Source organism: Micropterus salmoides, unplaced genomic scaffold, assembly GCF_014851395.1.
Source record: "Micropterus salmoides isolate LMB-PRFRI ecotype aquatic unplaced genomic scaffold, ASM1485139v1 Ms_hic_scaffold_15, whole genome shotgun sequence".
Taxonomy (NCBI): domain Eukaryota; kingdom Metazoa; phylum Chordata; class Actinopteri; order Centrarchiformes; family Centrarchidae; genus Micropterus; species Micropterus salmoides.
Genome location: NW_024040596.1, coordinates 14,149,414 through 14,166,638, shown reverse-complemented (window position 1 = coordinate 14,166,638; position 17,225 = coordinate 14,149,414). Strand labels below are relative to the sequence as shown.

General features: G+C 38.7%; 1 protein-coding gene across 1 annotated transcript; it reads right to left on the bottom strand.

Annotated features, from left to right (window-relative positions):
- Window positions 1-34: 34 nt before the first annotated feature.
- cers6 (ceramide synthase 6) lies at window positions 35-17,208 on the bottom strand. Its single transcript, XM_038720461.1, has 11 exons — window positions 16,897-17,208; window positions 15,755-15,860; window positions 15,525-15,655; window positions 9,204-9,261; window positions 7,126-7,176; window positions 6,905-6,997; window positions 4,207-4,335; window positions 3,769-3,875; window positions 2,115-2,271; window positions 1,912-1,935; window positions 35-1,015 (listed from the first exon to the last, which is right to left on the bottom strand). Exons 1-11 carry the CDS (start codon window positions 17,064-17,066, stop codon window positions 854-856), a joined length of 1,188 nt encoding a protein of 395 aa, XP_038576389.1. The 5' UTR covers window positions 17,067-17,208; the 3' UTR covers window positions 35-853.
- Between the last annotated feature and the right edge of the window lie 17 nt (window positions 17,209-17,225).

Below are 17,225 nucleotides of genomic sequence, written 5' to 3'. Positions count from 1 at the left end.
TGCTGATTAAACTTATTGAACAGAACCACACACATTTGCAATCTTCATGTTTTTTTTATTGAATCATTCAAAGAACTCATGTCTGCCTCCTCAGAGGACAAATGGCCTTTAATGAAATGCTTACCAGAAATGTACCAGAATACTTAACAAAATGCTTTAATAGGGAATACAGCATCTAGACCGATGTCCGATGCACACACTTAATACTGTCATTGACATCATATACACGGTTTGAGTGGAGAATGTATTTCAAAATGTGAGTAAACATTTTGGCATATCTTTGGGGGTGTAGCATTAAAAGTAAACCCAGTTCTTCAGCATTTTGCTAATACTCGTTATCATGATGTTGTGGTGTGAACAAACAGCTGTGCTGTTGTTGTTCAAGATTATTTCATCTTTAACACTGACGTCAAAGGAGAATAGATGTCTGACTACCATCTGCAAAAATATTTATAAAAAATAAATAACATAGAAAGACACGAACATAAGAAGAAATACCCCCAGTATGCCAGACTACTGTATGTTAAAGTAGCATGCTTACACCATAAAGTGGAATGCTTTCATTCATTGGCTAAACAGAGTGGGTTGTACCGATAGGAGTTGATATTTCATTAAGTGCATTTTGATGCAAATATATAGATGGAAAAAATAAATTGCGTGAGGAAATAAGCAAAGAATCAAATTGACAACAAAACTGCATTCACATAAATCTATCAAGAACTTCCAGCCACAGACAGGCGATGTTGTTCATGTTTCCACCATACACTCAAATACACACACACACACACACACACACACACAGATTGATGGATGGTGTCTGTAGCATGGCTCCAGTGTTGTGATATCAGCTTAGTCAGTGTTCGTCGGGATATGGGGCTCCTGTCAGGTAGCCGTTGGTCCCGTGATTTTTGTTGGTCCCATTGGTGGTGGCGCTGTTGTGGTGCTTCTGATTGGGTGGGGGGCTGTCATCCTCATCAGAGCTGGACTCAATGTCGCTGCGGTCGTCTTTAGACACCTGCAGAAATAAGAGGGATGGTTGCGGCATTATCTGTGGCGACCATGCATGGCGGTGCTACAAATGGGTGTCAGAGTGGCATAACGGAGTTGTTCTGCCAATCAGTATCAGGCAACAAGCTGTAAAAGCCATAAAATATATTTGCTCGAGATATGGAGACCTCTGAACATTTTGTTTGCAGCTAATTCTTTTCATCATTGATTAATCTTGTGACCCTTTTTTCAAATCGATTGCTTGTCAGTCCAAAACTTAGATATTCAATATACAATGATATAAAACAGAGAACAGGAGCCAGTGAATGTTTGGCATTTTTGACTGATTTTTTTGCATTTTGACTTTTGACTAATCAATTACAGAAAGTTGGTAATACATTTTTGGACGATCAACTAATCTATTTATTAGCACTAGATATTGTATAATTTAAAATGCCATGTGTCCATTTATCTAATATAACAAGAGAGTATTCAGGATTTACAAATAACATTGGCAAAATAATTACAGGAGTGTGAATAAAAAGCAGCAACAAACAGTGAGAATGTGACAATAAATAGCACTAAGAGTCACCAGCCATGCTAGTGGCACTGTGAGGCTGTACTTAGGCACAGCTGAAAATGGGAACATACGCACAATGACGATGTTAACGTGCTTAGCAGGTCTAATGTTTACCATGTTCACCATTTTAGCATGTTAACATTTGCTAATGACTGTTACACACAAAATACAGCTAAGGCTGATTTGAATGGCATTAGTTTTGCAGGTTATTTGTTTATAAACTAAAGTGTTAGTTATCACACAGTTATTATGATTCATCCTGACGGGGGCATAGGTTAGGGTTGATTGACAATCAGGAACATGATGAATGCAACAGATTACATGGATGCTTTGAAGCTACTTACATGTAACGGATTCCATTTTCCCACCTTGACGGTTGCAGGTTAGCATGGAAGAATAAAAAGGGAAAGTCAAAATGGCCTTTGAAAACACCACACAGTATTTTTATACACTAGCAGCAAAACACCCTATTATGCAAGAACAGGTATAAATGGAAGGTATATGTATGGAGAGCAAGTCGAAAGAGGGTCTGAGTGTAGTGACTCACCTTTCCTTTGGAGATGGCTCGGCATGCTGTCTTCACTATGAGGTAGGACCAGAAGGAGTGAAGAAGCTGCAGCAGGACCAGAAGCAGGTTGAAGACCCACCAAGACGGGTAGGGCCCTACAATCTCCCAACTCTCGAACAAGGTGGTATTTAAAATCCTTCCATAGAGACAGAGGGAGAGTGAGATAATTAACTTGACATGTTTTATTAGAAAAGCACAGGACTTTCTCTTAGTGGGGAAATTGTATATCCTGAGGAGCAGGTAGAAATAGCCAAAATAGCCAAAGCCAGTGACAAGAAAAGAGGACACCTTGTGCCAGATGTACAGAACTCTGTGTAGATTCACAACTTAAACTGTCTGTTTGCACAAAGACAGAAATATGCACATGCATTCTTTTCATCAAATTTAAAAAGCATTGTATATGCCTGATTCTGTTTTTCTAAATCTCAATCCCTGTGGATCTGGATGCACATGCACAAGTCTAATTTCCACTCCCAGTTTGTCATAAATGGATGTAGAAAGTCCCTTAAACAGCAGTTCGCATATCGATATTTGTGCTTGTTTTGTGTGCGTACGTATCGTTTATATGATGTGTTTGTAGCACAAAAAGATGTGTGTCTTTGAAATAGCATTTTGTTTATAGTGCAATAAACATAAAAGTCTACAATTAAAATTGCAAATGGAGAAGAAAAAGCAGTGTATCTAGCTTCACATGACATGCAATAAAAATTTTTAAGGATGTTAAATTTATCCCTGAGCCAATTCTTGCAAATGGTCTGTGAATCATCCTCAGGATAGTGAAGCCATGGCAACAGCTTTACAGTAATGACAACTTTACTACTGGTGTGGTGGGGGCTGACTAAAATCTAGAATAGGATCATCATATTACAGCGTAGAAACAAAGACAGAGAACTGTGGGTATAGGGAAAAAAGAAAGACAGACAACTGAAGCTGCCTGACTCAGAACCTAATCACGTCTCTCTTCGTTTCACTGAAAGGTGTGATAACACTGCTGCTGATAACTGCAAGATAACTGCTGCACTTTCAAGGACTAAAACCGGTTTGTGGTAACTCTGATTCACCATCTAATGTAATTAGACTTTTAATGTCTGGGTAAAACAATCCTGCAAGAAATTCATTTAAACCTGCCTGTATTCTCTGGTGTAGAAATTTGGATGGATTGGCTACAACTTGAAATGCAACAAATATCTAAAACCAAAAAAGCAACACCACACAATGATAAAAGATTCTCATGTGTAGAATACCTTTTGATGTTTTAACAATCAGGTGGAACTCTGACACTGTTTTCAATAATAAAGCAATAACCGTAACGATCTGCTTTTCATTAGTTGATTTGTTTGGCTTTCTTTGAGGGGTTAACGCTGCTGTATCCATAGTAACTATTACTTAGCAACAAAATTCACAGAGATGTGTCTGAACTGCAAACTGTAGTAAAAAAAGCACTGAAGTCTCCATGGCACTGACATGCATTTTCAGGGACGGCCTGGCAAAATGTGCAGAGCAACTCGGTCATCTGCTGCACGGGTCTCTGACTGCCTGTATAGACTGTACTATATGTAAATGACACGCTCACACTACCTCAGCCATTAGAAGGGTGCTAACTGTGGTACACAGGAAAGAGAATAACACTTACCAGACAGGGTAAACTCCCAGCCTGGAACTTATGAAGAGAATTGCAAACATTGCAAACAGTAGGTTGCACAGTATCTGACATTTGGCATAGTTGGCCATCTTGGCAGCCTTGATAGAACATGAAAGAAATCAATCATTAATCAGACCATGTAAACAACTTGAAATATCTCTGACAATATATGAATTAAAAAGCTCTAGTTTCCACCATTGTTGAGGGTATAACTAAACTATCAAAATCAAAAAAAGCGTCTGTTCAACATACACTGTACCTGTATTATACAGTCTGACACAATGTTTATAATACAAAGAGTGCAGTTAAATTTAGCTATAGATGGCTGATAGTTGACCATGTAAACTCCCAACACTCCACCCACACACCCAATCATCTTTGCCTGTGTTTGCCCGGCTGTCAGCATTTAATTCTCTCACCCATCCTCACCTCTATTAGCACATCGGCTGCATCGTGGAGACACATGACCAGGGTTCCCACTCGTGCCATGTTGTTCACATAGGAAAACGTGATGAGGGAGATTGTTGCCACATGGTGCAGGAACATGATCAGGAAATCCTGGGGACATAGTTGCCAAGGAAACGTCAGAAAACCAAAGAAAGTATTCTCAAAACTGCCTCGATGCTGTTCGAGTCACTGCATGCAGCACTTAACCAGAGCGTAAAAACAGGATAAAGTAAAAGGGGACATACACATACTGTATTGTGGAGATACAAGCTTTGTGTGGTTGTAGTAATGCATGACAATTTGTAATTTGTAAATGACAAAGCCCCTACTGCCGAGTAATATTAACTGAATAAGAGGAATTATTGTGCAACACAGTGGTGCCTATTTTCAAAACTGACGCAAGAAGCACTTCATGTTTGTGTTTACATGACCTTGAAGTGTGCTTTGCCCAAGTTAGTCGCTGCGCGAGTGTGAGTATGTGTGTGTGGATTAACATCTTCCAAAATAAAACCTCTATTTTGGTTAGCCGTGTTCCTCATATGCCACTGTGATTGACACAGCTATTGAAAAGATATAAAAAGTTATGACAGGACAATGATTATGATTAATCACCACTTACACAAACAAAGATAGCAAGTATACCCTCGGTGTCCAAGCATTCATGAACACTCAATTGCAGTTGTGCTGTGGAATGTGTATATATATGTGTGTGTGACAGTATATATAATATATACAACATAGATAATATAATCTACCGAATGTGTTGCTTATAGTAATCCTCATCTGATGCTGCCATAGTGTCAAACTGCAATTTAGCCATTTCAAAATATGTTGAAAAGCAGTGGTGGGAGAAGAGTTCAAATCCTTTACTTAAGTAAAAGTAACACCACAATGCAAAAATACTCCATTACAAGTAAAAGTCCTGCATTTAAAATGTAATTTAAAGTACATTTGTGTCAAATAAATGTAGTAGAGTTAAAAGTACAATATTTCCCTCTGAACCCCAGTGCAATAGAAGTATAAAGTGGCATTAAATGTGTACTCAAGTACAGTACTTGAGTAAATGTTCTCTGTTACATTCCACCACTGTTTGTAAGTAAGCAAACATCTCTGTTTCTCTACTGGAAATCAAAATCAAGCAGAACGAAAAATCACTTAAGCTGAACATGATCTAAAACAATCGTTACTGTAGGTAAAATTCAGGTGAAAATATATGACTTTAGGCTGTAGGATATGATTTAGCTTTGATCTCGTCTGAGTATGAGCCATTTGGTTTGGAACAGCCCTGAGTGGAGCTCCGGGTGACTCAGGATGCAGACAGGTGGCATGGGGAAGCATTCCTCTAGCAAATCTTAATAAGCTACAGAAACGTGTCAGCTCAAAGCAACGAGAACTAGTCCAAAATGGCGACAGAATGGAGGAGGAGGATGAGAAGGAAGAGTAATGATGCAAGATACAGAATGAAAGCAAGGTAAAAGAGTGTGCAGGGAGAACATACTGGAATTGGCAGGGGATGCAGAGGACCTCCTCAGTGTAGTACTGTGCATGAAAAAACTGAAAGGAGAAACAAAAACAGACAACATGCCAACAGTCAACAAAGAGATGACAGAGTGAAGGCATACACAGCACGGCATCGAGGGGGCTGCTGTGAGTGCGGTGAGTGAGGTTTGTTCTGGAGAGGGCAGAGCTGAGGATGGACTGGAGACAGGAGTAAGATCATGGCTGGAAGGCATGCAAATTGATACTTAATGAACCCAAAGTATAGCCATTTTTTTAACAAACAAGAAAAGAAGATGAAAGTGAGTGGAAGTGGGCCATTGCACATTAAGTTTTAAGTTGTGTTGTGTTTGTACAAACTGACACTGAATCTCAGCTCTTACAAACAGTGGCCACCTTTTAAATCATATTCATGGTACAACGTGCTAAGCGATATTCTGGTTCCTAATTATACATGTAAAGTTAAAGAAACCTGCAGCTTGGTGGAAGTAGATGTTACATTTACCTGGTTAATACATCAAAGAAGACATAACAGTGACATGTTAATACTTGGGATATGTTATGAGGGTTTATTGTGTATTATTTTTAAGGATTAAGTATGAATAACATAACACTAGGTATTTTACCTGTTGCTATACCCTACCAGGACAATTTTTTGTCTGATATAATTATTTATATAAATAACTGACTAAACATAATTACATGAAGTTTTAAACTTCTGTATGTATATGTGAGTACTGTATGACACCATTATGTAACAGATTAAAGATTATTTTACACAATGACAAAAACAAAGTAATTGCTGCTTGAGAATTGCTTTTGTGAAGTTTGACAGAGTAATCCAATTTCTGAATGTTCGAAAAAATCTGTTAATCCTTCTTACCCTCGTAATTTTGTGTTATTTCACACACCAGTGAGAATACACCGAGGCGGAAAGCAAATGTTCACAAGCCAGTAGACTAAACATTACAGACATGATGGACAGTCAAGCAAAGATAATGTCCTTTTTCTGTGACAGCACTGCACAACGGCATAAACAGAACATAATTTTCTGGCTTCAACCCAAAAAAGTGATTAATAGAGTCACTTTTGCATTACAGTAGCTCTTTTAACAGACATTGAATGATACACGTTATTGGAGATGCATGGTGTATGTTTTGGTGTGACTTGCAATTATTCATACCTTCCTCCTGATGTCTGTGAATTGGGAAAAGAGTAAAGACAGGTAGAAAGACAGCTCCAGTATATAGTAATAATGGATGTCCACAGTCAGTGGCTGCATAAACACAAAAACAACAATGTTAAAATAAATATCTGAGAGGTAAGAGTCTTGGTCATACAAGTCATCTTGCTGTATCATGATTACTAAGGATGGGTAAACATGCTGTATAAAAAGGCTTTTACCTGATAAGGGTAGTTGTACCAGCACTCTTTAGTGTTCCAAAGCCATGGACTCTGCAGAAAATGAAAAACAAAACATAAAATTAATACTTTTTAACATTTATGAAACAAATACAACCAGATGATATTTGAAATGTAAAATATAATAAAATTGTCAGAGTGACTGTGGTTAGGACTGTACTATAATAAAATTTACTGTGGAACTTTGTCATTATATCTCTGACAATTTTATAAATATAATATAATTCTGTCAAGGAACCCAAATATATATATTCTCCACTACTACTACTACTACTACTACTATTTTATTTCTAATCTTTTTATAAAACCTAGAAAGAGCAGGTTGCATTAAAGACAATATCAATCCAGTGTTATCCTGCTCCTACACAAACAGTTGGAGTTCAATACAGTATTTTCTTGTCGTTTAACACATGAATATCAATGTGACAACTGAAAAATGAATAATTCCCTTGATGGATTCTGAATAAAATCAAAGTGGTTTATAATATACTAAATGAATGCTATACAAGATTTTATTGCTTGTAGCAGGACTAACAAGGAACCAAGGCAGTTTTTCCTCATCTAAAGTTTGTGTAATGATATGATGACAGGATGACAAGAGAAATGGTTACTGTGATGCATACAAATGTGTTACAAGGAAACAGTGACCCATCTCCTGCACTCCTGCTCCAGACCTGCTCTATTAATAAATCCAACAGAGAGAGTGGAGCCTGTGGCGGGGATTACCAGGGAATTAACTATTTTCACAAAGTGCTTCGTCATGCAACTTGTGTCTTTAAGAGATATTTCCTACTCTGCTATATAAACTATTGCTCTGTTGATTATGTTTGAATTGATTATGAAATTATTAGTCTATCTCAGCCACATATTTCAGTAATATTTAACTGGGTCATCATTTCTATACTCTCACAAATGTGGCTCTTCGATGCCAGTCACTCCTCAGTAACCTCAACAGCTGGTGGGATTTCAAACCTTCTACATAAGGAGAGCTGTTTCTACTGAGATTCCTGGAGAGCTCTGATCTCCTACATCCCCTGAACCATGCACGGTAACCTTACTCCGACTAAGCTAACTATCAATTTTCACAAACCATGAAAACCGAGTGCACATTGTCGCAGCATTTGAAAGGTAAAACGTGCTTTAAAAAAAACATTAAATACGAAACAAGCTGTGTTGACATTATGGTTTTATATCAGACAGGTTAGCATGATGTAGCCCACAAACAGTGCTTAACTAACGTTAATGTTAGTCCCAAGAAGAAGTAACATTTACAACTAACTTTAAACACAAGCATTACAGATGTTTTAGAAACAAAAATTACATAACCATGTCACAAATGTACAGTAACTGCTCCACAGTCTTGTTAGTTTATTTATAATGTTACAGAAATTAAATGCATAGCTAAAATGTCAAATGCTAACTCAAGCAGCATGCAGGATTACCAGATTTCACTGGCAGCAATAGCCCAATCAGAACCAGCCCAACTGTAATATTATTAAAGATATATGTAGTTTAAAAATCCATATTTTACTCCTTATATAAACATATAACAATAGCCACTTCAACCACAGAACATTAACTGTAATTTTAATTTATGTAAAATTGACAACGTAACGTTAGCTACCAACAGGTAACTATAGCTGTCTCAGTTGTCAACATTTTGTGCCATTGAAATGACACTCTGAAACATCACATATGAACACTAACTTCCAACAGTTGATGTTTATTATCAAAAGGAAGACAAATCATCCCTGAGTACGTACCACATAGCCTATATTCAATGGATGGCATTATTTAGCAATGGGAGTGTTTTTATTTGTCAGCTGCTCTCCCTTTGCTTGACAGATCCTTGTAAGATTCATAATTAATGAACACTTTTTGTACTAGCCGTTATTGCAAATTGCCTTTAGAAAAGTAGTCCCCTTAAACCGGAACATCCATTTTACTTGCCAGTCTCATGACTAGGCACCAACCTATTCAGACAGATTTTCATGCTAGTCATGGACCTCCAGATAAGCTGTAGAGAATGGTGTCATAACAAGAGGTTGAACCAAACTTACCTTTTTAAGGAAACGCACTCCATAGGTAAATATGTATAGATAGAATGTAAATCTCCACCTGAAATAAAGAAAGAAAGAAAAAGAAAATTAATATAAAGCCCAAATTTAAACAATTAATCTTCAACATTTGTTTACATTTGTTTAGGCAACAAACCTTTATAACTTTTTTTGTTTTGGGGCATAACCTTGAAAATGACTAAGTAGTGGTTTGCAGTAGGCAGTGAAGTGTGGAGGACCCCTACCTTGAAATTGTATGCGTGAAAGACAGTAGCCCTTAGCTATGCAGTGTGTTTGCAATTCTTTCTGTTTTGCCCTTTTTCTGTCTCTTTTCCACTTTGGGTTCTCAAGTCAATGCTATAAATTTGTGTTAAAGATTAGTAAATTACAGAGAGAAGAAAAGTGTTAAAAAAACAGCTTGTAGAGAATAATGCAGCTGCATACAATTTATATTCATCCCAAAATATTAACATAAACTTGTGCTGTGTCCCACTTACGTAGTTTTGTACCTAGGAGTAGCACACTGTGTCTATCAAGCCTGTAATAATTTGAAGTTTTGAGGTCCTCTTACATCCCCAAATCTGCAGTGTAGGGTGAGCCACAGAAAAATGGGACATCACTGACGGTGAAGTCCAGGGGGAAAGACAAGCCACTCGCACTGTCCAGTCCCAACGCATCTTGCTCTGTGCTTTATATAACCCTGCACATCATTTACAGTAAGTACAACGACACAATGGTAGGGAAAGTGATCAAGAGGTCTGAGCTTACAGGCAGAGAAGAAACTGCTTCAACAGACACTTCAGTGATCAACACCCTGCTGAGCTGGAAGATGTATAGTATACCCAGCTCATAACAGTCAGCAACTGGGAGGAAGCATTTAAGACTCCGGAAGTTGCACCAGATCAGAAATCATATGTGTTTCTGCAGGGCTTGAATGACAGACCCCCTCTTCTGCCTTATTGAGTTGTAACAGCATTTCACAAATGTGTAACCAATTAGATTAAATGGTTCTAAGATATGTAATACACTTCTGAATACAGCATGAAGTAAAACATACAGAAAAGGAACAAAGCTTGATTTCTGTGACATAGAAGCAAACATCCACTGATCCCGTGGCTCTGACAGAGGCTGTGGTGTGAGTCCAGGTTTGCATACTTTTAAGTTTGTGCCGACTCGAGTGCTGTTGTTCCAGCTCATTTCAAATAAAACACATTTTGACAGCCACAGCCCTGAAACACAACATGTCATCAAGTCTCGAAAAGAGAACAGGGATAATCCATATCACCTTCTCATTGCACATCCAACAGAGCTAGTCCTTTTTCTTTGGATGTTTGTTCAAGATATTCAGTTCTAACTCTTTAATGAATACTAGAGGAATGATTTGCATGGTAACACAGGCCTGTGGAAGCCGTCATGAACGGCTCTTTGTGCTTGATCAATAGTATTGTAAAACCAAATTAACTGGACGTCTACCTGGCGCACAGTAAAGACTGTTGCGTGGCAACTGGTTCATTAAACCCACAATAGTCTTTTACAAGTGCTGTTGAATCGCTGCTATATATGTACAACAGCCCTATTTAAGTGGAGGCCCGCATCCGGCCCCGAAGCAACCTCCATGTGGCCCAACACATAATTTTATATATATGACAACAAAAGTAAAATACATAGGCTATAGTGAATGGTAGTAGCTAAAGAATGAGCAATATCGTTCCCTTCTCATCTTTACTGAGTTTCACATGCGTTGTACCGATCACCGCCAATCAAGGCTCAACTGTCCGACCTCCAGCCTCTGCCCTCCTCTTTGTGTCTGCAGAGCGCCTCCACTCCACATACACACAAGCGCACACGGAGCGAAGTCAGCCAGTGGACGTTGATAACAACTACGCTCGTCATGTAGGCTACGTGTTGCAATAAAAACTTTGCGAGTAAAAAGCCACTACTTTACCAACACACCTGTTTAATAAGCATAAACACGCAAAACGCAATATTTTAATCTGCTCTGTCTCTCACCCACCGTATCTGCGTTTTGGTTTTACACGGGCGCAGCGCTAGCTCGGCTAATAGTTTTTTGTTAAAAACAAGCTAAAGTGAAAGCTGTCTGTCTTAAGTAACGTTAACTATTAAATTTAATTTGTCAGTACATTAAAATATGGCACATTATAAACTCAGCTGGTGGCTGAGGCAGACCAGCCCTCTTCTCTACCAGTAGCAGCAAAGTGAAGAGAAGGACAGTAGGAACTGCTAAGGACTGAGTCAGGGCCTGCTGTCGCAATGTTGGCGCCCTAGACCATTTTCTTGCAGTATGTGGTAGATTTCTTGAAATGCAAGATCATTGGTTTAGTTTCAATAGTGGAGAGGACTCAAATGAAGAGGAGGGTCTGGGGGAAAAAAAAAATTAAGCATTGGGGACTTCATTTCCTGCATTCTGGTGACATTTCTGCCTTTTCTGCCTCAATTTATGGTGAAAAAGTCTTCATTTATGTAAAGGGGAACACAAAATTCAGGCATCAGGTGACAATACAAAATATAAAAAATGTATAGAATATAATGCAGCAAACTGTGATTTTATATGAAACAATTAGGGCATATGTAATGTGTTATGGTACATAGAGGACCACCATACTTTTGTAATAGTTGATTATACACAATCATCCATAAGACTGGAGGGTTTAAACTGGGACAGATCCACTGATCACTATTCCCCTACAACAAATGTACCTCATTGGACAAAGCACCGCTTGAGGGAGCAAAAACTGCAGGAGGGCAACTTTGATTTGATCCTCTGTTATGAGGCTAGCTTTATTGTAGCAGATAGCTTTGGGATAAAATAAATGCTGGCTCATTTAATTCCACTTTGTAACTTCTCCAGGTGGTTTGTCTGAGCACCAGCTGGCTACAACTGTTTGCATTTGGATGGTTCAACATAACAATTAGTCATGAAGCTCTGGCTTTGATCAAAATTCAGTTGTGCGAACGCCTTAACATATCCCCTCTTTGCTGTTAAATGAGGAGTAACACCTCTGTTACTCTTCAGGCTGTAATAGCTGCCCCTTCCACCTTTGTGTATTTGTCTAATTTGGTTTGATTACTAGGCATGATTTCAATTTGCTCGAATGAAAAGGCTTGTTAATAGCCACTTATTTTAATGTGGTGCTAGGATATTGCAACTAAATTGAAGAAAAACATGGGTGTGGTCATCCTCTCTCAAGAACACATGTAAACAGATCATCTCACAGCTGTGCTATAAGCATCTGCTGAGCACAAACATGCTTATTACTGTAGTTGCCGGCTTGGCATCCGCTGAGCTTTTTCTGGGGAGGTATGCTGCTTGAAAGGTATGAAAATCATACACCTACGTATCAGTTACAGGAAGAGCAGTAATGAGGAAATTGGTAATCTCAGCTGCTATTAGTAGATTTCTGAATCTACTACAGGCTTTGATTTTGTATCTGATGAAAAGGAATAACAAATTAAGAGATAATTAAGTAATAAATACGTCAAGAAACTGCAGGTGTTCATTTCTAGATATAAATTTGACAAAACTATGAGATGAGGCATAATTACAATAACTAGCCATCTCAAAAACAGCTTAAAAACTTAAAGAAATTGTTTAGAATTTTGGAAAATATGCTTAATTGAAATGAGAAGATCAATCAATCTTGCGTCTGTACGGTAAATATGAAGCTACTGCTGGCAGCTGGTTAGCTTAACTTTGTACAAAGACTGGATATGAAGAAAACAGCTTGCCTAGCTCTGCCCAAAGGTAAAAAAAATGCATCCAACAGTTCATCTAAAGCTCAGTAAAATGTTGTGTCTTTTTTTTGTTTAAACCGTACTAAAAATGAAGTATAAAAACATTAAGTTGTGGTTGTGAGGGCTTGTGTGCTGGAATATTTCTTGGCCTGGTGCAGTGACTTCCTTTGAGGTGATGGTTGGTGGATTTTGTTGCCTTTACTGGAGGCCAGGCTAGCTGTTTCCAGTCTTTGTGCTAAGCTACGCTAACAGGCTAATAGTTGATATTTAGCTTACAGATATGAAGGTTGTTTTCCAAGGTCGACTGTACATGATAATATACAGTAATACATACAGTATATATTGAAAAAGAAAGTGAGATCTTTAACTTATTAAAAACATTAGTCAAAACCCATCAAATATTAACTGAAGCCTAAAATAGCTATATATATTATATAAGATACAAATAGTATATTTACTAATATTGCCTCTTGTGATAGAAATGCCCTGTCTCTTATCTTAAAATTGTGAATTACATTATTTTGCCTATAATAATTTCTTTGTTCTTACTGAAAGTAGAGAAGAGAAAGGATGAGGGAAGATCAGATAACAAACACTTTAGAGGACATCAAAGCACGCCCCTTCCTTAGCCTGGCCTAAGCAAGGAGAACTGATGAAAAAATAATGATGATAAAAAAAATACACTGAAAAAAAAGCTCATCCTAATATTTAGGCTTTAAATTCAATGACACATATTATTTCTGCCACTGTGGTGAAATGATACTACTTGTGTCCAGTGATTTGTTTACAATTGTTTCTACAGGATGTCTTGCTACAATTGCAAAACACCTAGAAAATGTTGTTTCTGTTGTAAAAAAACAGAGGTTACTGTAGGTTTCCTGCTAAGAAAAATCAATACTTGAACTTGTTGGAATGGCTTTTTTTGCTGTATATCTTGGAAAAAGGAAGGCAGTAACAATATCTGGTGAACAAACCACATGCAGTGTCTTCATTATGTCCAGACCAAATGTGTCTGCTACATACTCTCTGTTTGCATAATGAAAAGAATAGACAACAGATCTGCCATCATGACTACTGAGAGACAAAGAATGCTATCAGTCTGCAACAGCTGTGCATTAGAGCACAATCACTGCTGGAAGGACTGAAGCCGGCCTGCTTGGAGAATTGCACTGTAAGCAACTGAGACAGACTAGACAACCTGGCCAAACTATTGCAAAGCCCGAAGTCGTCTGCAGTCCATTATGCTTGTGCAGATAAAAGCTTTAGTATAGTCCTTGCTTAAACAGAATGAATGCCAGCGAAGCACGTTCAAAAAGCTCACACATATTCTAGACGAACACAAACTCAGTCTCTACTTGAGTATTAGAAAGCAAGTTTGCTTTTCCAGATTCCCGTCTAGGGTAGTAGTAGCAGTCCAGTGGTCTAATCAGCCAGAAGTGTTCTCCTGAGTGAACAGCAGCCTCAGGCTGATCAGAAGATGTGAGGCTCCCTGTGTCTCAAACTGCCAGATTTGCTCTGCTGGTGTCAGACATGACTCTGCTCCGACAGCCACACTCGCTTGTTGGCCTTTAACATCACACCGCTAAGTAACTACAGTCTCCCTGATGGCAAATGCTCTACTGCAGATTAGCCAATTCTCTATTACAGCCTGAGTGGGTTTGTTGGTTCGCATGGGACACATTTGACCATTATTCCAGAGCAGCACCAACACTCATGTTGCAGTCTTTATAAGCCATGTTAGATACAACAGTTAACCAAAACTACCATTACATACATACAAGTACCATTATTATGAACAGTTAAAGGACCATACCAGCATTTCTGCTTCTGTCTGTCCATAGTGCTATAACGATTAGTAGATTAATCAGCCACTATTTTGATAACTGATGAATCGTTCCAGTCATTTTTTTAAAACCAAAAATTATTTTCTTTTATGACATTGTAAACTTAATAACTGTAGGTTTTGGACTGTTGGTCAGACAAAACAAGCAATATGAAGACGTCACTCTGGGTTCTGAGGAATTGTAAAGGGCATTTTCGTAGGCTAAATGATTAATCAATGAATCAAGACAATCATCAGCAGATTAATCCTTGAAAATAATTGTTGGTTATAGCCCTAAAAATCACATTTATGTTACTGCCACCATTTACCTAATAAGTAAAACACATTGGTTTTGTGAATGTGCGCTTTTAAGCAGCCACAGAGTTTCCCTTCATTTCCATTCAATATGAAAATGAACTTGCAGAAACATAAAACTGGCTCTGATAAAGTTATCAATCACAGTGAACGTCATGCATGCTTTTACTACTGTCACGGATGTGTTATTGATGAGTGGTAATGCAGTGGAGCCTATTCAAAACAGGCCTCACTTAACAACTGCATTACTAACTGGCAATAAAGTAACACATGACAACAATAAAGCAGAGTTTATGTTCACTGTGATGGATTGCATACATACTTGAGGAAGGTAGAAAGTCTGTGCAAGTTAATTTTCCCAAACTTGGATGTTATGACACGCAGAGAGAAAACGCTTGTAGCAAAAGTAGATATACTGTGGTGCTTTGCCTTACATGCTTTCACAGAATCGGGCAAGTGTGCTGGGCTTCTCCTGGTTGCGGCGTTGTCTGAACCAGCGCTGGATGGTCCGCACATCCCAGTCTAACTGCTTGGACAGGCCCTCCAACCTCTTCTCATCTGGGTGCTTGCAAGACAAGACAAACGCTCCACATGTTAAATGCTGCACAAATGTTATGAGATGAAACACATCATTAAAAAATAACGAAGAGAACACATGCACCACCTTGGTTATGGCAGTGAAAACCTTCTCCAGGATAGCATTGGGCTGTGCTTTTTGTGGCCCGTTGGCTTGGATCTTCAGGCCCATGGCACATGGTCTGGCAATAAACCTGCAATTAAAATATCATGACACCCTTTCAGATCAACACGGGCAGAATCTTTGAGATGATTTTAAAGTGAATTGTGCTTATTCTTTTATTCTACCTGGACATGTCAATGTTTTGAATACAAATGGTCTTCCACAGGTCATCTTGAGGAAGACCACTTTTGGTTGAAAGTTTGACATTACCACATAGAATAAAAGAAAAAGTGGGAACAACACAGCACTGTAAATACATCTTTTCTGTCATTTTGACACAAGGCATTTGGCATTATAAACTCCTTTATGAATCATGTGCAGTCAGCAAATGTCTGATGACTTTTGGTAAAACACTTGAAGTTTTGGCAAGCAGTGATGGAGGGATAGTCAAATAGCGACTAAATAAACAATATGCAATGAACACTTTCAAGATATATGCATAATCTATTTAACACCTACAGGTCATACATTAGGACTTTTATGGGCTCTGTTTCAGAATCACTTTATTATTTAAGATACCATATTTTCATGGATAAACAGGAGTGGGATGGTTTAGTGGGAACATTTAAGGCCTCACTCACTACTCCCTAAAGAGACTTCTGACCCACATATGCATGACAAGCATTGCTGTAACCATCATGACCCTGTGCTTTACTATATATCAGTGATTGTGCAATAAGAGTCACAAATAGGATGATGCAACATAATGCAAAAACACCCGGATTAATGAAAAAGAGCCTGTCACTTGAAAGCATGACACTTTGCTGAAATTCTGGTTTGAGCTGAGAGCAGAGTAACTGGATTTGGGCAGGTACAGCAACTTGGCTCCACTGTGACTGCACTGAGAGAGATGCATCAAAAGCAGACAGGGCATATAATGCTGCAGGCCTGCCGAAAGAACGGTGATCAACTCCGGTGATTTGTGGGCTAACCAGATAAGATGCCATTGTTTAGGTAGCAGACTGGCAAACATGGACAGCGGAGTGCTGCATCATTCACCGGAACATTTCATCGACAAAACAAACCGTATCACAGCCACCTGGATTATCGCGTGCGCTTAGACCCACCTTTCGAAAACCAGCCGTATCATAAAGATGCAGAATGCTAAAGGACACGCCAGATAAAGATCCTCGGCTTGCGGGAACGTTGCCTCATCTGTGTTTTTTAAGTCAGCCCAGGTTACATTATGCGGGAGCCAGAACCTCTCGTTCCAAAACCACGCCAAGATCCCGGCCATCTCCCTGCAGCAGACACTGTGACCGGGTCGAAAGAGATATCAACGACCCGCTGTATCTCGGAGGTCTCTCACGGGCGATCTGACCGTGCAGACTCGGCTGATGATGAGATATCCGTGCGAGATCGCTGTCCGTCCTTTTCCTCTCAGCTATTCGAGTGT